Genomic DNA, 24,093 nt, shown 5'->3' with positions numbered 1-24,093 from the left:
TTAAAAAGGGCCGCTGTAGCATTTGCCTGGCAAAGCTTTGCAAACACTAAGGGCATTCATCGGGAGCACATTGTGCAAAACTGTTCTGAACAAACAGCTTTCTTAAATTGAGTGAACTGAGGAAAAACCACTTAATATAATTAATCACGACAATTTCACAGATTATTATTAATTTACATAATGCATTCATATTAAAGGCAAAAAAGGTTCACCGAAATTGGTAGAACGTCTGTAAGAAGAGCTTTATCACATCACAGATGTGCAGTACTGCAGATGAGAGCCCAGATGTTGTTCCACTGCACCTGTGGAACACTAGTTACTAAAAATGATCCTAAAACTAACATTCCCTTTTGTCCCGAAACAATTTTGCTACTCAGATGTTCATGAAATCTATCTAATATGGAATTCACATAGAATTTAGCACAGAGGATTTGCAGCAAAGACAACTTGCCAACGCTTTGGCTAGAAAGCAGTATCAGGATGCATGAGCCAATGGTCTGATTGGTGTAAAGCAGCCTCATTTGTTCAGAGCAAGTCTAAATTCTGGCCTTCCACTATGGTCCAGTACAGATTGGGTATGTGTTCTTTCTCCTCTCTGTGAAGAGAATTCCCTGTGGGTGTTAACCGCAAAATTACTATGACACTGAAGAAAATCATTCCAAAGGGTTACACCACCGGTACTTGACCCCAGCAAAATCACATTAGATTAATAAAAATGGGATTGGGTCACTGCTGAAAGTGTAATACTTTGCAAAGGATGTCGTGTGTTCAGAGGTTCAGAGTAGTGATGTGAGGTGAAAATATTCTCCACAAACTGTAAATTCTAATGTAAGAACCAGTTTAACAACCCACGTTTAAAAAATCTAGTGAACAGTAAGTCAAGCTGTGATTCTGGCAGTTTAAGTAATGAATAATGATTTTTTTTTTAATACAGTTACATTACTGGGCATTGTGTCATTCACCATTGGCACTTCTGAAATGTGAGCTACAGAAAACATTTTTATTTTTTTAGTTTTAAAAATGCTATTCATTTAATTTGATGAACATTTGAATTCGTATGTATTTCAGCTACATGTAATAGCCTTTTTTCTATTTTGGTGTGATCTTATTCTTAGCAATTCTATAGCCTTGGCCATACAGTGTGATTTTTTATTTTTTATTTTTTACAGAAAGTAGCTTTAATGCTTTATACACTTAAAATATGTAGGCCTATACAATTATGTGTAACAGCATGTGAGGTGGCCTTGATTTAAACTGTTGACATTTCTATATTTTTATTTGGCGCCAGTAACTGGTTTTTGCAGTGCAATTCAATGGTACAAGGTGCCATTTACCAGAGACTGACATGCTAAAATATATTATCATATAATGATAATATATTTAATGTTAATGGCTTCTTTTTTATATGTATGCATATAGTTTTGTTCATCAAGCTATGTTTTAGTCACCAAAACAGTTATTAAGTATTAGAGCAATTAGAAGCACAAGATAGCCTATTACTGAATTTACTTGTATCAAACCTTAACATGCCAATTGTATTTTTTGACTTGTCCTATAACATGTTCTAATGGAAGAATGAAATATGATTTAACTACTGAGTTTCCTTATACCAAACCTTAACATGACAATTACTGGTGCCATCACCTTAGAAAGGTTTAAAGCGCATTGAAATTATATTATTTTCAATGCATTAAAATGAATATTCTCCTATTTTAAATGAAAATTCTTTAATATTCTCATTAATCGAGAATATTCTTCAAAGGATTATTCTTGAGAATTTAACATCACTAGTTCAGAGTGCCAAGAGCTGGTACGGAATCACTGCTAGGTTCCTTCACAAAGGATGCCGCTTAAAAATATGGCATACTATACGAAAGGAACTAAGTGACAGTGAAATAGAAGAAGAGATATTAAATTGGTCTCTGTTTGTAAAGTCCATGTAGACTGGGAGTAATACTGATGCACATTAATATAAATCCATTAAATTTGATATGTTAGATGAAGGAAATCAGCTTGAATGTGTAATGACTGATGAGCAGGTGGACTGATTAAAAGGTAACATCAGAACTCGTCAATTTGATACAGGGGAAAAAAACCTGTAGCAGCAATAGAGGCTAAGCTGTTGCTAGTGGTCATCACCCAAAAGCTTATGGCACAGGAGTTCAATGCCTCCTAGCTGTGCTGTTTCTAAAGCTGGGTGTGTCTAAAATGAGATACCGCAAGCACACGTCTGCCTTGAAAGCATCTCTTTCAACACCGCAAAGTAAAAATCACACCTACCTGAGGCCCCGTCACGTGAAAAGTGTCTTCTGCATGTAGACAAGTAATTTCCAGTGGCTCTGTTCCGGAGACATGCCTCAATAAATGACATATCTAGGAAACGAAGCAGGAAAAGCCACCTTACCAATTATGGGATTGTTATGGAAAGACAACGTAGAAATTATATTGGTGCCAAATGAAAGCTTTTAGAACTCAGAAACAGCTGATGGTAACCTGGATCTCTGCTGAACGGCTAAAAAGTTAAAGGGAAAGGAGCAGTGATTGACTTCCCTGCCCCTCCACCACTTGTCTCCTGAACTCTCGTCCCCTAGACGTTCTCTTTGCCTCAGCTGGTGCAAATGTGCAGCTGGGTAGCCAGGCAAAGGGCTAATCTTATCTGTCTCCTCCAATTCTCTCTGTCCTCCTCCTGCTCCTTAGACATGCGATTCCAGCTTAGCCCCTGAACATGCTTAGCATTCCTGCATTGCAGCAGGTTGTTCTAGATGGCCCCTTCCAACTTTACAATTCTATGATGCTCCCACCGAAATCAATAGCACTGGAAGCTTGGTTGGAGTGGTCCCACAGTCATTTTGCACAGTGTTGATTCTAGAGCCATAATACACTAAGGTCAGAAACTAGTTCACTACAGCAGCACTTTGTAGAACAAGGCAGAGGGGCAGCATATAAAAAACGCTCCCCAGCTAAGGTGACCCACCTACAAGGTCTGTTGCCACATAAGAGTTTTCCCCTTTCAACTCTAAGGGTGGTACAGAGGTGGTACCTCCTAAGAAGCCACGTCTGGACCAGAAACATACCCTAAGAACATGATTTGCAACTCTGATATGCATTACAAGAGGCAGCAACAGCTACCAGCATACTGCGTTCTACCTCCACTGTCAGAATGTGCAAAGGACCCCTGGACGGTTAAGTCCAGTCAAAGGAGATTATGGGGTTGCGACCGACGCTCATCTTGCTTTCAGGCCGAGGGAGCCGGCGTTTGTCCACAGACAGCTTCCTGGTCATGTGGCCAGCAGGACTAAACTGCTTCTGGTGCAATGGAACACCGTGATGGAACCCGGAGCGCACAGAAACGCTGTTTACCTTCCCGCCGGAGAGGTACCTATTTATCTACTTGCACTTCGTCGTGCTTTCAAACTGCTAGGTGGGCAGGAGCTGGGACTGAGCAATGGGAGCTCACCCTGTCGCGGGGATTCGAACCGCTGACCTTCTGATCGGCAAGCCCAAGAAGCCCAAGAAGGTTTAGACCACAGCGCCACCCACATCCCGTTGTCGGAATGTGTATGCTTTTGAGTGACAGTTGCTCAGAATCACACGTGGGGAGGGTGTTGTTGCGCTCAAGGCCTGCTTGTTAGGCATTCCAAAGGCATCTGTTTGGGCATGGTGAGACCAGAATAGTGGACTAGGTGAGCCACTGGCCTAATGCTGTGGCCAAAAGAAAAAAGTTGGGGAGAATCACTGGCCTAATACAACGCTCCTCTGTATGTATGTTAGGGATGAGGGTGGTGCTGTGGGTTAAACCACAGAGCCTAGGGCTTGCCGATCAGAAGGTCGGCGGTTCAAATCCCCGTGACGGGGTGAGCTCCCGTTGCTTGGTCCCTGATCCTGCCAACCTAGCAGTTTGAAAGCACGTCAAAGTGCAAGTAGATAAATAGGTACCGCTCTGGCGGGAAGGTAAACGGCGTTTCAGTGTGCCGCTCTGGTTCGCCAGAAGCGGTTTAGTCATGCTGGCCACATGATCTGGAAGCTGTACGCTGGCTCCCTCGGCCAATAAAGCGAGATGAGCACCGTAACCCCAGAGTCAGTCACGACTGGACCTAATATTAATGTGCTCCCCCATCCCTGAGTCCAGGCAAAGCACAGAACAGGCAAACTTGAGAACTGAGGAACTGCAAGGCCTAACAGTCTACTGATGCCCCAACCCTGGGGTGTGGGGACATGTGTGTAGAGTCGGAACCTGCACAAATTTCACAGGTGTGCCTCAAACCAACAAAAACTCAAGACCGCTTTAAATATTAAAGCATTTTTAAACCTGTTCATGAACACGGCGCCAACTTACTTCAATCAACTGTTCTTTCTGTTCAGAGAGCTTACAGCTGTGCTCTGCAACTGCCTCTATGTTTCCTTCTGTCCCGCAGATCTTCAGAGCTTTCAAAACAAGGTGGTCAGAATGGTATTTTATCACGTCTGCTGCGACAGATGTTGCTGCACTGTGAAGCTTTGATATATATATATATTTGGGGGGGGGGAGGAGGAGAAGAAACAAACAAACAAACAAAAACACAAACCAGTAGGTTACAACATCAGGTTGCCTGTGGTGGACAATTCAGAGCAAATTAAGACTGGGCGAGATGTACAAAGCTTCCATCATTATGCATCATTCTTTTTCCAATTCCCCATCACAAAAAAGAATTGAAGAATTACGATCAGTCCCACAGAGCATGGTGGGGCAGAGATGTTTGCCTGACCTCCCGGAGTTATTGGCTACCCAGAAGCTGAGGGGTGAGGCAGCAGTGCATTGAGGACATTGTTGTGCCCACACAACAACAGGAACACTGGATTGGCTCCACCAGAGGACTTGTGCTGAGCTGCCTTCCCCACCACATCATCCCTTCCAGTAAGCAGCAACAACTCACCTCCCAGGTCAGTTAAGCATCTCCAACCCAACCTTCCCTCCATTACTGGTAGCTGTGTTTAACTGTAAACTGGTGTGTCTTATTTTTCCATGCATATGTCTAGCTGTCCTTCTTAAAGTGGGCTCAGAGCAGCTTACCTGGGGCTCCCAGAAACACCCTGACCAGCACTTAGGTTCAATAATGCCACAGCTCAAGGTGCTACCAGAGCATTGACTGGGCAATAAGCTACATAACAAGAATGAACCCGAGCCATGCTAGGCCGAATTCTAAAATACAGTGGACGCTCGGGTTGTGAACGTGATCCATGTGGGATGCACATTCGCAACCCGTGTCTGTGCAGGTTACGATTCGGCGCTTCTGCGCATGTGCGACTGCGGAAACCCGGAAGTAACCAGTTCCGGTACTTCTGGGTTTCAGCGGTCCGCAGCCCGAAAAAACGAAACCTGAAGTGGCTGTAACCCAAGGTATGACTGTATTACTTTGCAATGTGTGTTCTTGTAATCAGGTCATGCTAGCAGGCTTCTATGCAGGTAATTACTCCAAGATAACCTCGCAATATAAAATTAAAAAATTCCTTCCAGTAGCACCTTAGAGACCAACTAAGTTTGTTATTGGTATGAGCTTTCGTGTGCATGCACACTTCTTCATGTACTACTTCTTCAGGCATGCACACAAAAGCTCATACCAATAACAAACTTAGCTGGTCTCTAAGGTGCTACTGGAAGGAATTTTTTAGTTTTGTTTCGAATACGCAGACCAACATGGCTGCCTACCTATATCTTGCAATATAAAAAAAAGGCTCAAGTGGTAGATTCAATTAGTTGGAACTACCATCACATGATTATATATTTGCTGAGCCAAGGATTTGTTTTTCAGAAAGTTACACATATCAAAGCCCAAGAAGCTCCCGAAATTTACTGCAGATTGTACTGAATTGCACTTACTTCTCTCTGAAGCTCGGTCATGCATTGACACATTTTTAATATCGCTACTTCCAGGTCTTCCGTGACATCCTTTTTCCTCTGACTTTGCTGGAGAGAAACAATTCCCAATCCCGCAGGATGGGTTTTTAGGCAATTCAGTCGTTCAAACAATTCACCGTCATAATCATAATTCAAACATGGGTTTGCAAGTAAAAGGTGCAGCCCTATGCATACTGATTTGGAAGTTAAGCTCCCTGAACAAAGTGAGACTTTTCTTTGGAGTAAGCAGGGACAGGGATTCCATAATAATAATAATAATAATAATAATAATAATAATAATAATAATAATTTAGTATTTATACCCCGCCCATCTGGCTGAGTTTCCCCAGCCACTCTGGGCGGCTTCGAATTGAGTGTTAAAAACAATACAGAATTAAATATTAAAAACTTCCCTAAACCCTCAGGGTCTCTTCTAACTCTACAATTCCATGATACTAGGGTTGGACTATATACGTTCTGCTTTTTCCGGCATGTTTCTCTATCACAGAATTAAAGATACAGAGCAATCCACTTTGCTTCTGTTAGACAAGAATTTGTTAGCCAGTCCTGACCATGTGACTTGTTTGTTGTGTTAAAAACAAGGTAAAACCCTGGGTGGTTAAGTCCAGTCAAAGGCGACTATGGGATTGCGGCGCTCATCTCGCTTTCAGGCAGAGGGAGCCAGAGTTTGTCCGCAGACAGCTTTCCGGGTCATGTAGCCAGCATGGCTAAACCGCTTCTGGCACAATGGGACACTGTGACGGAAACCAGAGCACACGGAAACACCGTTTACCTTCCTGTTGCAGCAGTACCAATTTATCTACTTGCACTTTGACGTGCTTTCGAACTGCTAGGTTGGCAGGAACTGGGACCGAGCAACGGGAGCTCACCCTGTCGCAGGGATTCGAACCGCCGACCTTCTGATCGGCAAGGCCAAGAGGCTCAGTGGTTTAGACCACAGCGCCACTCGTGTCCCTTCTGTTTGTTGTATACGTTAGTGCAGCATAAAAGGTAAGCGTCCTGGAAACCCATGCCATTATGTGCACCAGTGACCTTGGGCTAAAGGTAAAGGTAAAGGGACCCCTGACCATTAGGTCCAGTCGTGACCGACTCTGGGGTTGCGACGCTCATCTTGCTTTATTGGCCGAGGGAGCTGGCGTACAGCTTCCGGGTCATGTGGCCAGCATGACTAAGCTGCTTTTGGCAAACCAGAGCAGCGCACGGAAACGCCGTTTACCTGCCCGCCAGAGCGGTACCTATTTATCTACTTGCACTTTGACGTGCTTTCAAAATGCTAGGTTGGCAGGAGCTGGGACCGAGCAACGGGAGCTCACCCCATTGCGGGGATTTGAACCGCCGACCTTCTGATTGGCAAGTCCTAGGCTCTGTGGTTTAACCCACAGCGCCACCTGCATCCCTGACCTTGGGCTGCTTGCTCTCTTATCCAAACCTACCCTGCAGGGTTTCTGTAAAATGACAGATTGGGGAAGAAACAGACCGTGTGTACTTACTGGAGGTGTGGCCCACAGTCCATTGGTAAAATAGTAAAAAGTAAACAAAAACATTTATAAAATGAAAGATCGCTCTACGTTCCACAGTCCCCGCTCCCAGTCCAATGAGGAATCAACCCCCTGTGCAAACTAACCTAGGGGTAAGCTCAATGCAACCATGATTTTACAAGTTGGATTTACAGATCTAAAACAAACAACCAGCAGGCCAGATTAAGACTGGGGGTGGCAGTGGGTGGTCAGAAAAATAATGGTCCTTTATACTAGAAGAAGAAGAAGAGTTTGGATTTGATATCCCGCCTTTCACTCCCCTTCAGGAGTCTCAAAGCGGCTAACATTCTCCTTTCCCTTCCTCCCCCACAACAAACACTCTGTGAGGTGAGTGGGGCTGAGAGACTTCAGAGAAGTGTGACTGGCCCAAGGAGGAGCGGAGACTCGAACCCGGTTCCCCAGTTTACGAGACTACCGCTCTTAACCACTACACCACACTGGCTCTACAAACAAATATGCATCACTCTGGTTAAAGGAACCAAAATCTGTTGTCTATGATACAAGCACCCATTGTGCCGCCATTTTACACCTTTTGTTGTGTCTTCACAACAGGTGAAGCAGGTTAGGCCGAGAGTTGGATATTGACCCAAGTGAGCAAAACAATGAGTTATGTGAATTTAAATGCAAAACTGTACATACTCACAGTATTTATTTTTAGTTCATGAAAGTTTGTACCATAAACCTGAAGATAAAAATTGGTTTGTCTTCAAGATACCACGAGTCTTATTTTGCGGTACATTATTCTATGTTTACTTTTAGGGGAAAGTGGCCCTATTTTGGGAACTGCACCAAAGCTCCCAACCATCTTAATCCAGCCTCCATCCAAGGGGCCAGAATCATACCTATTTAGCACTGCTATGCTGCAACATCTGGTGCTCCCAAACCATATGCTGGGGCTACCAAGCCAATGTTAATGGAAAGGTTAATCAGACTCCAGAGGACAAATAAATATGTCCAATACAAGTGTATTTTTCTATATTAGCCAACAGTGAGAGGTGTGTGTGTTGTGTGTGTGCGTATCTGTGCACCTCCAATTATTAGTGTGTGTTTATATCTGGTTTGTAAACGACTGCAAAACACAACTAAACAAAACGAAGTTTTAAAAAACCAACGGCAAGGATTATAATTAACTTATGATGTTTGCAATATTGTAAAGGTAAAGGTACCCCAGCCCGTACGGGCCAGTCTTGACAGACTCTAGGGTTGTGCGCCCATCTCACTCAAGAGGCCGGGGACCAGCGCTGTCCGGAGACACTTCCGGGTCACGTGGCCAGCGTGACAAGCTGCATCTGGCGAGCCAGAACCTCACACGGAAACACTGTTTACCTTCCCGCTAGTAAGCGGTCCCTATTTATCTACTTGCACCCGGGAGTGCTTTCAAACTGCTAGGTTGGCAGGCGCTGGGACCGAACAACGGGAGTGCACCCCGCCGTGGGGATTCAAACCGCCGACTTTTCGATTGGCAAGTCCTAGGCGCTGAGGCTTTTACTCACAGCGCCACCTGCGTCCCTTGCAATTTTGTAATATTATTGCAATATTGCAATTACAATTGCAATATTGTAATGGGATGTTATTAGGGTTATCAAATAAGCTGTTCTCTGCAAATTGCCCTTGAAGTGTATTTCTTTTCAAGCAAACGTAAATGAATCAGCAATGCTAGGGGGGGAAAGAAAAAATCTTACAGCATACATCCACGCTGACACCAGCTGCTCCAGTTCCATCTTTGCTTGCTTGGACAGTTCCAAGATGCGCTCTCTGTTCTCGTGGCTAGTATAAGCAGAATCAGTAAAGTCCTCTGTGTGCTCGAGGACAACACGTAGCATTGCCCGAAGATTTTCCTTTGACAGAAGATAAAGATTCTCCCGCAATCCTTCCACCTTATTCTGTGAAACAGGGCGGGGAGAACCATGAAGACACCTCAAAAAAATCATAGAAGACTAACAAGTGTACCGTAATGGTTAAGAGCTGTGAATCAAGTACAGTGGTACCTCGGGTTACATACGCTTCAGGTTACAGACTCTGTTAACCCAGAAATGGTACCTCGGGTTAAGAACTTTGCTTCAGGATGAGAACAGAAATCGTGCTCCGGCGGCACGGCGGCAGCAGGAGGCCCCATTAGCTAAAGTGGTGCTTCAGGTTAAGAACAGTTTCAGGTTAAGAACGGACCTCTGGAACGAATTAAGTCCTTAACCCAAGGTACCACTGTACTGGGCTTAAGATATTGGTCATAATATACAATTAGAAGATTGGGGGAAATTATGGAAAGAGGAAATAAATTTCACTGCCTGCAGTGCTTTAAAGGAAATATAATGAAAACGATATACAGATGGTGTATAACACCAGTGAAATCCTGCTGCTGCTGTGCCGCCGGAGCACGATTTCTGTTCTCATCCTGAAGCAAAGTTCTTAACCTGAAGCACTATTTCTGGGTTAGCGGAGTCTGTAACCTGAAGCGTATGTAACCTGAGGTACCACTGTACAAAAGCCTCTCAAATTGGATTTGTCTTTAAATTAACTCAGAACACCTTCAGTAATATCATTCACAGCAGAAACAGTAGTAGTGGCAGTAATAATAATAATTTTTATTTTTATTTATACCCCGCCCTCCCTGGCCAAAACCAGGCTCAGAGCGGCTAACATCAAATATATAACACATTAACATAAAATCAGACAATCAATTAAAATACATCCTAAAATCAGATCAGGGTCAGAATAAAATCCAATCAGATGGCAACCCGCAGATTAGGGTTGGGGACCTTAAATACTCACCAGTGTTCTTGGGTTAATTTTTTTGAATTTTGTTGCATGAAAGGCAGACAAAACTCTGGCACCTACTGCCAGTTATCTGGTATTTGAAACTGAACAGCATTCATTTTACTTCTACATGCAGAGTTCCTTAATATATAAAGGGCCCTTAGTACCATAGTGGTTCCATGAAAGAGTGCCTCCTGTTTTCCCTTGGAGGAAAGGAAACTTCTATTGCCTATCAATCCAAGTATGCAGAAGGTGGTTTTCTGCTCATGTGTCTCCACCTAGGGATTTAAGCCACACTCTGAAAACAAAAACACCCCCCCCCCCCACTGTTTTGTCCTTACCTTGAATTCCTTGATGCCAGTATAGATGCTCACTGGGCCTGGTTCATTCTCTCCACTGGGCCGAGAGTCTGTTACAATCTCTATTACCTGCTCCAAAGCTAGTCTCATCCTGTGGAACACGGCTCCTTTGTTTACACGTGCCGATTCACAGTCAGGATGTCTTAAACAGGTCTTGGAAATAAAGGTTGAAAATAAAATAAAATTATAATAATAATAATAATAATAATAATACAGTGGTGCCTCGCAAGACAAAAAGAATCCGTTCCGTGAGTCTCTTCGTCTAGCGGTTTTTTCGTCTTGCGAAGCAAGCCCATTAGCGGATTAGCGCTATTAGCGGTTTAGCGGCTATTAGCGGCTATTAAAGGCTTAAAGGATTAGCGGATTAGCTGCTAAAAGGCTATTAGCAGCTTAGTGCCTTAGAAAAAGGGGGTGGGGAGCGGAAAAAAAACCCCCAGGAATCGCAAGACATTTTCGTCTTGCGAAGCAAGCCCATAGAGAAATTCGTCCTGCGAAGCACCTCCAAAACGGAAAACCCTTTCGTCTAGCGGGTTTTCCGTCTTGCGAGGCATTCGTCTTGCGGGGCACCACTGTAATAATAATAATTATTTATTTGTACCCCGCCCATCTGGCTGTGTTTCCCCAGCCACTCTGGGTGGCTTCCACAAAGACCAAAAATACACTAAAATGTCACACATTAAAAACTTCGCCGAACTTAAGGGCTGCCTTAAGATGTCTCCTGAATGTCAGGTAGTTGTTTATCGCTTTGACATCTGATGGGAGGGCGTTCCACAGGGCGGGCGCCACTACCGAGAAGGCCCTCTGCCTGGTTCCCTGTAGCTTTGCTTCTCGCAATGAGGGAACCGCCAGAAGGCCCTCGGCACTGGACCTCAGCATCCAGGCAGAACGATGGAGGTGGAGACGCTCCTTCAGGTATTATCCAGGCGTCTCTGAGCAGTCTGCAGGCAGGGGCAGACTTTGGCCTTTCAAATTTCAGCAGCGCCCTGTGCAAGGCCAAAATTCTGCGTCTTCCAGCCTCTCACCTCCAATTCTGCGTGTGAACTACACCTTTAAGATTTGTGGCACCCTGTGCCCCCCGCCCCGGCTCAGCTCCCAGTACAGGGAAACCAGAGGAATCAGCCCTAAATCAGCTTCTGCTGCAGGGAAGAATCTCTCTATGGTCTGCCTCCTTCCCTCAAGCAAAACAGCCAAGGCTGTTTATCAATCCCACCAATTAGTCAGCCATTGCATTTGTCAACACTGCCTTTTGGAAAGCCCTCTAGCCTCCCTATAAGTTGGCTGGTGTTGCTTCAGTCAGTTTCTTCTCTGCAAAGAGGCTCCCAAAGTCTTTGCTCTGCTAATGTCACATGAGTAAACGAGTTACCTTGGAAGCAGTGAGAAGCATCATGGTACATTTCTCGAGGATAGCCCTTGCCGCCGCCATCTTGGCCTTTTTCTTTTCGTCTTTCAGATCCTAAGGAAAGAAAATGAAAACACTCTTGGTGGGTAGCCAATCAAAGAGCTTAGCTACTTCCTTATCTAATGACAAGGTATTTGGACAGCTTTTCTGTAAAATTCGGGTGGAATTAAACATTATGGCCGAACTCTATTATCTGTTTGCTGGCTTCAGATATATCTACACTACCAACCTACATAGTTTTTAGTATAGATCAACTGTTATGGCGCTCCAGCCCAGCACCCTGAGAACTGTAGTTTGATGAAGCGTTAATCCTGTATTAGAAATCCCCAGCCCTCTCACAGAACTAGTTTCCTAGGCTATCTGTGGAGAGAGGATAACTGTTAGACCAGCTTAACTCTGTAAATTAACTCATCTGAGATAGATCCCATATCTCTGACACCTGAAAGCATTCGATAGATTAAGGTAATACAGTGGTACCTTGGGTTACATACGCTTCAGGTTACATACGCTTCAGGTCACAGACTCCGCTAACCCAGAAATAGCACCTTGGGTTAAGAACTTTGCTTCAGGATGAGAACAGAAATCATGCTCCGGCGGCGCAGTGGCAGCAGCAGGAGGCCCCATTAGCTAAAGTGGTGTTCTTATCCTGAAGCAAAGTTCTTAGCCTGAAGCATTATTTCTGGGTTAGCGGAGTCTGTAACCTGAAGCGTATGTAACCCGAGGTACCACTGTACTAGGTGATCAAGAGGCAGGGAGGTTGAAGGAAATGGCTGCTAGGCCGATACTGTGATACAGGAATCCTGCCAAGTTGCGGTTTCCACTGTTTATTGTGATCTAGCAATCCACGTGGGATCTATTACCAGCAATCAAAGACAAATATGGAATCCAGATAATGGAAACAAACTCACATGGGTCTTTGATTATGTAAAGTCACCCTCCGTAATTGGAGCACAAATAGTTTGATTTCCTTATTGAGGTCGCCTAGAGTACGCTGGAGCTGTTTTCATTCATGTCTATTTGATCTGGGCGATTCACATCTCTCGTTCCATTTCAAGGCTCGTTCACCAGCTTGTCTCATTCTAAAGAAGTCCACTTCATACACAGATATCCCTTGCCAAAAATGGTTGTAGGAATGTATTAACCCCCCTTGCTAGATCAGATGAAAGGTCCATCCAGGCCACATCCCCTTTCTAAAAATATCAAGCCAGATGCCTCTGGGATATACGCATGCAGGACACGGAAGCAGAAACTACCTTCCCCAACTATTTGTCTCGGCCACCTGCCATTCAGAGGTATACTGCCTATGAACCTGACCGTTCCATTTAGCAGGCTTCCCCAACATGGCGCCCACCAAATATTTTGAACTGCAACTCCCATCAGCCCCCGATAGAGGGCACCAGTTAGTGAAGGCTGCATTTAGATCTCAGCCAATGACAGCCAAATGAAATCTCAATGTTCCTAAAGAGCTTTACGCCTTAAGATACCCAATAAGTTGCCCAACTGTGTAAAGTAGCCTACACTGCGGCAGCTAGACTGGTGACTTGGGGCGGCCGCCAAGACCACATAACACCGGTCTTGAAAGACCTACATTGGCTCCCAGCATGTTTCCGAGCACAATTCAAAGTGTTGGTGTTGACCTTTAAAGCCCTAAACAGCCTCGGCCCAGTATACCTGAAGCAGCGTCTCCACCCCCATCATTCTGCCCAGACGCTGAGGTCCAGCGCCGAGAGCCTTCTGGCAATTCCCTCACTGCGAGAAGTGGGGTTACAGGGAACCAGGCAGAGGGCCTTCTGGGTAGTGGCACCTGTCCTGTGGAACGCCCTCCCATCAGATGTCAAAGAGATAAACAACTACCTAACGTTTAGAAGACATCTGATGGCAGCCCTGCTCAGGGAAGTTTTTAATCTGTGACATTTTAATGTATTTTTAATCTTTGTTGGAAGCCACCCAGAGTGGCTGGGGAAACCCAGCCAGATGGGCGGGGTACAAATAATAAATTATTATTATTATTATTATTATTATTATTATTATTATTACACTCAATGGCCGTGTTCAGATGATGAAATCTTTGCTTAGTAAGCTAAGGTATGGATGAACTACCTGCACCCGCACACTGCTGCTTCGCTCCTCCCTTCAGGCGAGCAAGCCAGGAAACCGCAGCCAACTATAGCTTCTCATTACATCTAGACCAGCAAACTATGGTTAATGGCTTTCGGGCATGCTGGCAGCTTGGGCCTAACAGGAAGCCATGGTTGACTGCAGCTTCCTGGCTTGTTGTCCCTCCAGCATAAAGGGAGCAGTGAAACAGCTGTGTGTAGGTACATAAAGCTCATATGCTGAGAAATGGATATTCAAATACAGCCACTAAATAGCAAGTGTGAGTTTTTAATGTGGCAGAACAGATGACTGTTCCTCTCCTATGGAAGCAGGCAGGGGGAAAACGCAGTACTTTGCTTAAATACACTTCATTTATTTACTTTTTTTAAAAGCACAGGGCAGCAGGCTTTCTCGCAATACTTACGTTTTGTCGGTCTCCAGTTAGATGGGCAAACTCCACCATTTCATTTCCAAACTGACTGAATATTTGCACAAATTCCTGAAAACTACTCACTCTTTCTAGCTGTTCCATTGTTACAAGGACCTACCAAACAAATTTAAGAAAGCTATCAATGACATACCTATAATATCACTGGTAAAGAGAAAAAAATATCTCTGAAACCTTTAGTTTTGCATTTTAGACGCAAGAATTCTTTTCTTACGTTATTTGGCCACCCAACTCAAGTCAGTTATTCCTATTGCAAGTCTCCTCTCATCTTTTGATTCCAACATGTAGCTCAACTCCCAACATATCTGGTCATTTATGTTCATTTGTTCCTATTGTAGCACCAAGAAATCCAATTCTGTGGTTTGCTGTGTAGCAGTTACATATTAAGGAGGTGGTTATTATTGCTCAAAAAACGGCTAATACATAATTGATACAGTCTAATCTGAGTTAAATACAGGTATAAAGTGCACTCTGGGTCCAATTTATTTAACTAGCTCCCATTGAAATCAACAGCATTTCAAAGCATTTAGCTTTGACAAATCTATAAAACGGAATGCTATCAGTCCTATACAAAGCCTCATTCTCACTCAACTCGCTCAGTCACGCAAGCATGAAGTGCCCATATTCAGAAAAACATGAATACCTTGTTTCTAGAAGTTATAATTTGCTTAATAACTATTCTGTCGGCCAACACCAACACTTTAGTCACTGAAGAAAGCAACAATCTTGCAGCTTTTACCACTCCTGTTTTGTCTGTGAAAATTGTTATCTGGCCATCAGATTCTGGATGGTCCATGGTAGCTACATCTGTAAGCTGTGCTATCGTCTCACCTACAAATTAAGCAAAGTACAGCAATTAAAACAGATTCAGAGCTATTTTGAGTACAGTCGTAGCTTGGAAGTTGAACGGAATCCGTTCTGGAAGTCCGTTCAACTTCCAAAGTGTTCAACTTCCAAAGCGCAGCTTCTGATTGGCTGCAGGAAGCTCCTGCAGCCAATCAGAAGTCGTGGAAGGCCCGCCGGACATTCGGCTTCCGAAAGAATGTTCGAAAACTGGAATAGTCACTTCTGGGTTTTGATCGTTCGGGAACCAAAACATTCAGGAACTAGGCTGTTCAAAAACCAAGGTACGGCTGTATTGAGGAGTGTACGCCATCTTAAATCAACAGCGCTAAAGGTCTAGGGACAAATAACTGCCGAAGGAAATGCAAATCTCCTCATCCCCTATGATTCCCAGCCCACTCCCAAATCACTCTAATGCTCGAATGATGATAATTAAGCCGTCACAGAGAGCACCCCCCTGAAATTTGTCTTTGTATATACCGCAGTATAGTCTCACAGACTGTACAACCCCTTGTTTTCCAGAAGCACATATTCACAATGCCTGTTTGGATTGGGGGCGGAGGATCTGTGTGAAAAGCAAGGGGTTTAAAAGGTGAAACGAATGGCGACATATATTTTTTCTCGGTCTCCACATTTAAGACCAGGGGATAGATGAATCCTCTTAAGTCATTGGAAGTGTTCTTAGTTTTTGCTTCCACAATGCAAGCATGTATATTGGGAGACCGGGCATTTTTCTGTTTTCTAATTCAACCCATCGTTCATTTTCATCTTTCATCATGATGAAGACTAGGTTTCCTGCCTCCTACAGTTGGTATTTTATTACTTGCTTCCTTCTTTTCAATTTTTTTGACAGTACTGTCAGGTACCGACTCTACTTCTAACACCACTTTTGCAATATCTTCAGTCCCAAGTGCCTGTTTGTAAAAAAATAAAAATAAAATAAAAATTCTTCTTACGATCTGAACTAGTTGTTTCCCAGTTTCCATCAATTCTATTTTAAAACTCTGGAACTGAGCAGCTAGTTCTTCTGCAAAGTTTCATTCTGCATCAGTTTGAAAATCCCTGGGCTGTTTAGAAGAATAAGGTGCCGTTCTGTTTTCATTATTGATGAAGTGAGGCACAATAATGCCGCCTCCTTTTTCTATTGTTTTAAAGTATAAAACTAGGGTTTCCTCCATTATTTTCTCAGGTCCTGGAAGCATGCCAAGCAAAAGCTTTCCTCTATAACCAGGCCTTGACCTTGTAACTATCTGTGGGCTTTTAGAAGTGGGCAGGATGTTTTAAATGTATTTCTTTTTCCTCTTGGTTTTAATTGATTTATGTGGAGCTTTGTTTTTTGTCTGCTTATTTGTTTGGTTGTATGTCGCTTTGGGTTGCCCTGGGCAAGATTAAGTGACTAACAAATTCAATATAATAATAGTAATAATAATATCACCAAATGTTCAATTTCTATCTTTTTAATCATCAGAAGGGGTGTTTATTGCAAGGCTGTTATGCGAGCAGAGGTCTCAAGTTATCATTTTATAGCCACGCCCCTGGGGCAAGATTTGGGGGGGGGGCTGTTGGCAAACTTATTTATTCTCTACTGCTTCACTCTCTGACTGGCCATCTTTTTACATCATCATTTAGAGAGTACAAAATGTAGTCACCCCCAATTTAGACATCTGGGACCTCCTTCCAGAAGCCGCAGAGGATTCTCCAATGAGCCAACGCAATCTTTACCACAGTCTCTCTTTTACATAATCGCATAAGGATTATTCCTGAGGAGCTGGGTCATTCCACAATTTCTCCAGGTTAATGCTTCACTTTGCCCAACTGGCTATATGCCAGTAATCAACAGAAGGAGTCAGTACAATTTCAGCAAAAAAGTGGACATCCTATCTAGAAGAAATCCCAGTAGGGAGATATGAGCGCTGCTCCAAATACGAAAAAGATTATAAATTGCAACTTTTCCTTGCAGGCCAAATCGACACCCAATGGCTTTAATCACCACCTCTCAAGCTATCTTTAGCAGCTGGAAGAAAGAAGCATTTTCTGGGCTTCTCAGAGCAGAGATGATGGCAAGCCTCTAATGCTCTATAAATACCCACTTACCTGCTTGCTTTGCTTCAGTGCAGGCAACCTTCATTTCCTCTTTCAACTCTTGGTTTTCATTGGCTATAGCTTCACCTACCATGACAAATCTCCCAACAGCTAGTTTTACGGCTTGGCCCACTTGCTGGACCGCTCTCAAAGTCTTGTCTGACTTCTTTGGCTTATCCTTATGGTTAATGAGGGTGGTTATCTGAAAGCAAAAACATTTATCAGTTAAAATTACACATTAAACAGTGTGTCAGCATGTCTTGAGAAGCTCAACTCAAAACAATAATAGACAGGGGGGTGGGGAAGGAACATAAAAACTATATTTACCTGAGAGATATTTATTTTTTTGGGACGCACCCTAGCTGTGTGACTGTGATGTTTTAAACTGTTTTTAAATACAGTCATACCTCGGGTTGAATGTGCTTCGGGATGAGCGTGTTTGAGTTGCACTCCGCAGCAACCCGGAAGTAATGGAGCCCGGGTTTCGTCGCTTGTACATGCGCTCAAAATGACATCACGCGCAGAAGTGGCAAAAAGCGTCACGCACGTGCGCAGACGTTGTCGCTGGTTATGTTTGCTTCTAGATGTGAACGGGGCTCCGGAACGGATCCCGTTCGCATCTAGAGGTACCACTGTATTGTATTGTTAAAATCACTGCAACCCACCCTAGGACGTTACAGTGAACGGTGGTTAAATAATCAAATTAATCATCATTTGATGAAGTAAGGTTTTAGACCGTGCCACAACAAATGTTGTGGGAACTTAGAAAGTGGCCTTATACTGACTGGCAGCAGGTTGGCTTAGCAACACCAGAGGCGCATCTAGGGGTTGTTTAGGGTGGCCCCCGCCAAGGGCGCAAGACACACAGTAGCGCTCAAGAATCACAAAGGAAGACAAGAGAGAGCCAGCAATTGCCAAGGGCGCAAGGAACAGGTGCATGTGCTGATACAGCTCCATGCCAAGGGTGCCTAGGTGTGCCTCTAGAACACAAGTAATATAATTCATGATGTTGATGGTCCATATGGAGGCCCAATTCAGATTATGTCTCCTCACCCCCCCAAAAAAAAAGATCAGGCATACATGCACACAGTTTTCACAACTTAGACTTGACATTTGACATTAGGTGTATGTCAGAGGGAGAACATACACTTATTCCTCCTTGTGAAGGGAATCATTGGCCCAGGAAATGTATGAACTGGGCCTAACATAGCTATTCTTCCAGAATGTACACGATGTGTCTTTCAAGCACACGAAGTCCTCAACCTACGCAGAGGTTACGTTCACACCTAAATTGTGTATGGTTGAAACACATTGGGTGCAACAGCGAGTGGGATTGCCAAAGTCTTTTCTTCCGGGTGCCCGCTTCCCTTTCTGCCTCCCTTTTAATTTTAGTTTTTTTGCCAAGAGTGTAAAGCTGAATACACACAAGTTAAATGTGCATGAGCTTACTGTAAGCAATTCAGTGGCCTTTTGCACCTGAAAACTAAGGGATACTTCATGTGTCAACCATTTCCCCCTATTAAAATAATGTGTAAACATTTTGTGTGCAAGTGACACAAACTCTGGGGAGTCGTAGGCAATCGTGGCTTCTCAAGGCAGTGAAAAAGAGGGCTGCACAACTCTTGTATGCTACAGTCTGCATGTAGGTATCCCACATTTTCCTAGACAGAAAGCCCTTGCATGAGCTACACTCCTGGGATTAAAACTATAACTGGAACCCTTCAAACACAATATTTTAGCTTAATGCAACAAGAATAACACCTGATCTCTGTTTATATCTGCACCCATGGGTTACGTTTATTACCTGAAAGCTAAAATAACTTTATTTGTTAAAAACCAACAGTATATAAAAGTATAAGCAATGCATTTATGGCTGCAAACCAAAGAAAGTTCACACAATTCCAGATGAATATTCATCATGAATTAATGGCTTCGAATAATCTCTATCTCAATGTTTCAGTGTCATTTTTTTGTTTTGTTTTCAGTAGCTTATTTGTTACGCATGCTATCGTTAATGGGCAAGTTTTTTCCTAAATAAATCTCCTCTTTCTTTGGCAGGAGGCAACAGAGTGGTAGAACCTCATATGATGTTTACGTGATCAGCTATCCATGGATAACCACTAGTCTTCTGAAGCTCACATCAACCTCAGGCTACTTCACATTCATAAGGTAAAGGTACCCCTGATTGTTAGGTCCAGTCGCGGACGACTCTGGGGTTGCGGTGCTCATCTCGCTCTATAGGCCGAGGGAGCTGGCCTTTGTCCGCAGACAGCTTCCAGGTCATGTGGCCAGCATGACTAAGCCGCTTCTGGTGAACCAGAGCAGCACACGAAAACGCAGTTTACCTTCCCGCCGGAGCGGTACCTATTTATCTACTTGCACTCTGACATGCTTTCAAACTGCTAGGTTGGCAGGAGCTGGGACCGAACAACAGGATCTCACTCCGTTGCGGGGATTCGAACCACCGACCTTCTGATTGGCAAGCCCTAGGCTCTGTGGTTTAGACCACAGCGCCACCTGCGTCCCTTCACATTCATATCATGATGTAAAGCTGGGGTGAGGGATTTCTGGCTCTCCAGAAGTTGCAGGACCCCCCATTAGGTTCAGCCAGCATGGCCAAGGGTCAAGGAAGATAGGAATGCCACTGTATAAAATAGTGTGTTCTGAAACTATGGAATTTGCTCTCTCAAGAGGCATTGGTGGCCAACAACTTCAATCTCTTTGAAAGAGGGTTAGGCAAATTCATGGAGGACAAGGCTATCGATGGCTGCTATCCCCAGACGGATATTTTCTTTCTCCACTCTTCTTATGTTCTCTAGGCACACAGTGCAGAGGCAATTCAGTCAGATGGGTCAGGTTGAAGCAAAGCAGGATTCTGCTCAAATTTCATTGAAGGAAGAGCAGGTATAAGATTGGCAATCTGTGAATGATCCATTAGGCCTAGTTCCTTACTGAGGTGGAAAACTTGTGTGGCAGCTGTACCGTTTCAGGCTGCACATGGCGATTAACATGACTAAATGCTCCTCCGTACAAAAACACACCTCACTGCATGCCATGTAGGAAGCGAGTTTGTCAGAGACAGAATATGGTGGAACCATTGGCCCCAATGTTCTGTCCAGTATAGGGATTTACTCATTTCTAATTGTAGGTCCTTCAAATATATGAGCCCCCATACGCAATCTGAAGTGATACAGCCCAGTCTGCCATCTCAGTAAAATGTTTGTTTGACTCCCCACTCCCGAATACGTTATGTAAACAGATTAACAATCTTTTTAAAAAAAAAACCAACAGCAACGCCACACCTCTGAATCTTGTTCGGACAAGAGATTGCATGTTTCCTTCTGCATCAACTAAATCTAGCCTTAAGATGTGATCCTAGAGCAACAGTCAACGAAAGAAACAAGGGTACATTTGCTTGCACTGAATGGCAAGTGAATGTGTTTATATTTGGTACGGGGTCACCCCATTTGGCTTACTGATGGCCAGTTGCTTCTTAAAAACGGGTGACTTGAAAGGATGCCAGTTCCTCCTCAATTCTTGTTTAAATCTCCGGCAAGAAATGAGCAGGTGTGTGTCTCCAATGCTTCTCCTTATTCATTTATTTTCTCTTCTGTGTTCCTTTTTCCTCATTCAGACCACGAGGCCTAAACCTGCCAAATTGCAGGAGATGGCGATAAGAACCGAAAAATAAATACTAGATCTGGCTCCATCTGGTCCAGCATTCCTGTCTTCAAACAGAGGCCAAGCAGTCCTGTCTTGCCTCCATCATCTGGGAATTAGATGTGTACTGCCTCTGAATATGAGATCTACCTTTAAGCTTACTTGGCTGAAGCCTGCTGGCAAACCTATCCAAACTAATAATAGTAGTAATAATAATAATAATAATAATAATAATAATAATAGCATACCAGTTTACATAGACTGTCCTAGAAAAAAACACAACATCTTAATACCCCATGTGCATAATCAAATGCTGAATCCAAGCTTAAAGTGAGTTAAAAAGAAGTAAAAGAACCCCTTAAAAATCACAGGCTTTTGCTTCATCTCAGTTTCATGCCAGGACGTCACATGTAAACAGAATTATGTCAAATTACACCATGCTGGCCTGACTTCACAATTCACTTGCAAGCACATGTTTTTTTAGCTTGGAGTATCTTTCAACAGAAAACATTTCACCTGGGATTCCTTACCTACGTAAGGAAACCTGCAGTAAGTCCTGAATTCACAACTTCACAAAGCATCTCAGAAGAGGGAAGAAGTTGAAAGGAGAGTAAATGAACAGTAAACATTAGGAATTCAGGGCCCAGGTCATGACATATGGTCCCCTCCAACAGGGTTCTACTCCCACTTCCCAATCATGGCAAAAATATTCACTGCCTTGTCAGAAGAATGCAAATCTGAAATGTATATTAATTGTAAATTAGATTTCATTGCAGTGGGGTGCCTTGCAGTGGGGAAATGAATGTCGCTTTTTACCTTAATGCTGGGGCTTGCATGAAAACAGAGACATTTAAAACTTGCTTACAGCAAAACAGGGGTTGCCAACAAAGCATCATTTTGTCCAGGCATCATTTTGTCCACTAGTAACTAGGTGCCCATGGAGCATCTTGGTAAATAGGTTGGTACTGGTCTGTCTGTCTTTGTCCATGGAGTTTTCTTGGTAGGGAAACTGGAGTGGCTTGCCGATTCATGCTCCAGGTGGATCACATTTGGTCAAACTCTTCACTATGACTTGTCCATCTTGGGTGGTCCTGCACAGCATAGCTCATAGCTTCTCTGAGTTGAGGTGATGTCTAAGCAGAGACATCACCTTGCCAACAAAGGTCCGTATAGTTAAAGCTATGGTTTCCCCAGTAGTGATGTATGGAAGTGAGAGCTGGACCATAAAGAAGGCTGATCGCCGAAGAATTGATGCTTTTGAATTATGGTGTTGGAGGAGACTCTTGAGAGTCCCATGAACTGCAAGAAGATCAAACCTCTCCATTCTTAAGGAAATCAGTCCTGAGTGCTCACTGGAAGGACAGATCCTGAAGCTGAGGCTCCAATACTTTGGCCACCTCATGAGAAGACTTCCTGGAAAAGACGCTGATGTTGGGAAAGATGGAGGGCACAAGGAGAAGGGGACGACAGAGGACGAGATGGTTGGACAGTGTTCTTGAGTTTGACCAGCATGAGTTTGACCAAACTGCGGGAGGCAGTGGAAGACAGAAGTGCCTGGCATGCTCTGGTCCATGGGGTCATGAAGAGTCGGACACGACTAAACGACTAAACAACAATTGGTCTGTCTCAGGAGACAATGGGAGAGTGCACCTTTGAGGGGTAAAGTAAATTTTTTTGATAACTGCAGCTCCTGCTGTGGTTGTAGAGACCGATACGGGAGACATGTTTTGTTGCAGCTGGGGCAGAGGAAGGCGTCCAGTTTTGCTGCTGCAGATGCATCATGGCGTTTCTTCCCCCTGTGCTCCTCCCAGCAGTCATTCCTCCCCTGGTCTCTGCGATGGATACACGACTTGACTGCCTGTCTCCAGGCACCACAATGGTCTGCAAGGGATTCTCATACAGCAAAGTTGATGTTGCCAGAGCTCATGTCATGTATGCAGACATCTTTGTAACACAGAGTTAGTCTGCCAGCAGGCCTGGTGCCAGAAGTCTGCTTTCCCTTGGGGAGCCTGCCATCTTCCATTCTGTGGACATGACCGAGCCAGCGAGACATCACTGAGACAAGTGTGTGAACATGCTGGGAATGTGGGTTTCGGAGATGTTCCTTCAAAAATCCACAATGAAGAGAGACTGTTTGCTCTTCCTGTTCAGTTCATGCTTGCTTCTTCTGAGCACGTCCCCATGTAGTGTGCGCACCAATGGCCCTTTCTCAAAACTCCAAAGGTGCCCACTGACTAAAAAATAGTTGCCAATCCCTGTAGTAAATGTAGCTGGCTTTATTTTACACACACACAAAAGCCGGTTGAACTTAGGTAAAGGGACCCCTAACCATTAGGTCCAGTCGCGGACAACTCTGGGGTTGCGGTGCTCATCTCACTTTACTGGCCGAGGGAGCTGGCATACAGCTTCCGGGTCATGTGGCCAGCATGACTAAGCCGCTTCTGGCGAACCAGAGCAGTGCATGGAAACACCATTTACCTTCCCGCCGGAGTAGTACCTATTTATCTACTTGCACTTTGACGTGCTTTTGAACTGCTAGGTTGGCAGGAGCAGAGACCGAGCAACGGGACTCACCCCATCGCGGGGATTTGAACCGCCGACCTTCTGATCGGCAAGCCCGAGGCTCTGTGGTTGAACTTACACTCAAGTAAATTGTGGGAAGCCTAATTCCTTTCTAGAAATAAGGAAAGAGAGGAGACTGATCTTTAGAGTACAATTCCCGGGCTTTCTCTCCTGTACAAACACTACTAAAATGTATGGAGGCAGCCCAAGAATTCAGTGCTGATCTGTTCCCATTGATTTCAATGGTGTTGCTTCCCAATGAACTGTGCTCTTGGTTTACTCTTAATGAGAGTAAGTCTCATTGAACTCAATGGGGCCGACCTCTGAGTAAATATGCTGAGGAATGGCTCTGCTAATAGGCCAAATGTTGACAAACGCTGGTGGCTGGTGTTCACATTACAGAAAGAGGAGAGGAGCAACCAAACATTTATGACATTGTACGGCAGAGTGGACAT

General features: G+C 44.1%; 1 protein-coding gene and 1 long non-coding RNA gene across 3 annotated transcripts in view; both read right to left on the bottom strand.

Annotated features, from left to right (window-relative positions):
* Nucleotides 1-24,093, bottom strand: part of CTNNAL1 (catenin alpha like 1) — a 65,173-nt gene that overhangs the window by 24,170 nt on the left and 16,910 nt on the right. For both annotated transcript variants that reach the window (XM_083449357.1, XM_083449356.1), the window contains exons 2-10: nt 17,429-17,618; nt 15,135-15,322; nt 14,468-14,587; nt 11,911-12,000; nt 10,530-10,700; nt 9,117-9,317; nt 5,858-5,944; nt 4,337-4,495; nt 2,281-2,373 (exon numbers count right to left, since the gene is read on the bottom strand). In XM_083449357.1, the coding sequence (XP_083305483.1) occupies nt 2,281-2,373; nt 4,337-4,495; nt 5,858-5,944; nt 9,117-9,317; nt 10,530-10,700; nt 11,911-12,000; nt 14,468-14,587; nt 15,135-15,322; nt 17,429-17,618 (1,299 nt within the window). The remainder of the gene's footprint in view (nt 1-2,280; nt 2,374-4,336; nt 4,496-5,857; nt 5,945-9,116; nt 9,318-10,529; nt 10,701-11,910; nt 12,001-14,467; nt 14,588-15,134; nt 15,323-17,428; nt 17,619-24,093) is intronic.
* Nucleotides 6,708-8,585, bottom strand: LOC310681699. Its single transcript, XR_014513525.1, has 3 exons — nt 7,882-8,585; nt 7,298-7,646; nt 6,708-6,928 (listed from the first exon to the last, which is right to left on the bottom strand). It is a non-coding gene; the product is annotated as an uncharacterized lncRNA (long non-coding RNA).

The sequence above is a fragment of the Podarcis tiliguerta genome, assembly GCF_965153285.1.
Source record: "Podarcis tiliguerta genome assembly, chromosome: 7".
NCBI lineage: Eukaryota > Metazoa > Chordata > Lepidosauria > Squamata > Lacertidae > Podarcis > Podarcis tiliguerta.
This window is presented reverse-complemented; position numbering and strand designations above follow the sequence as displayed.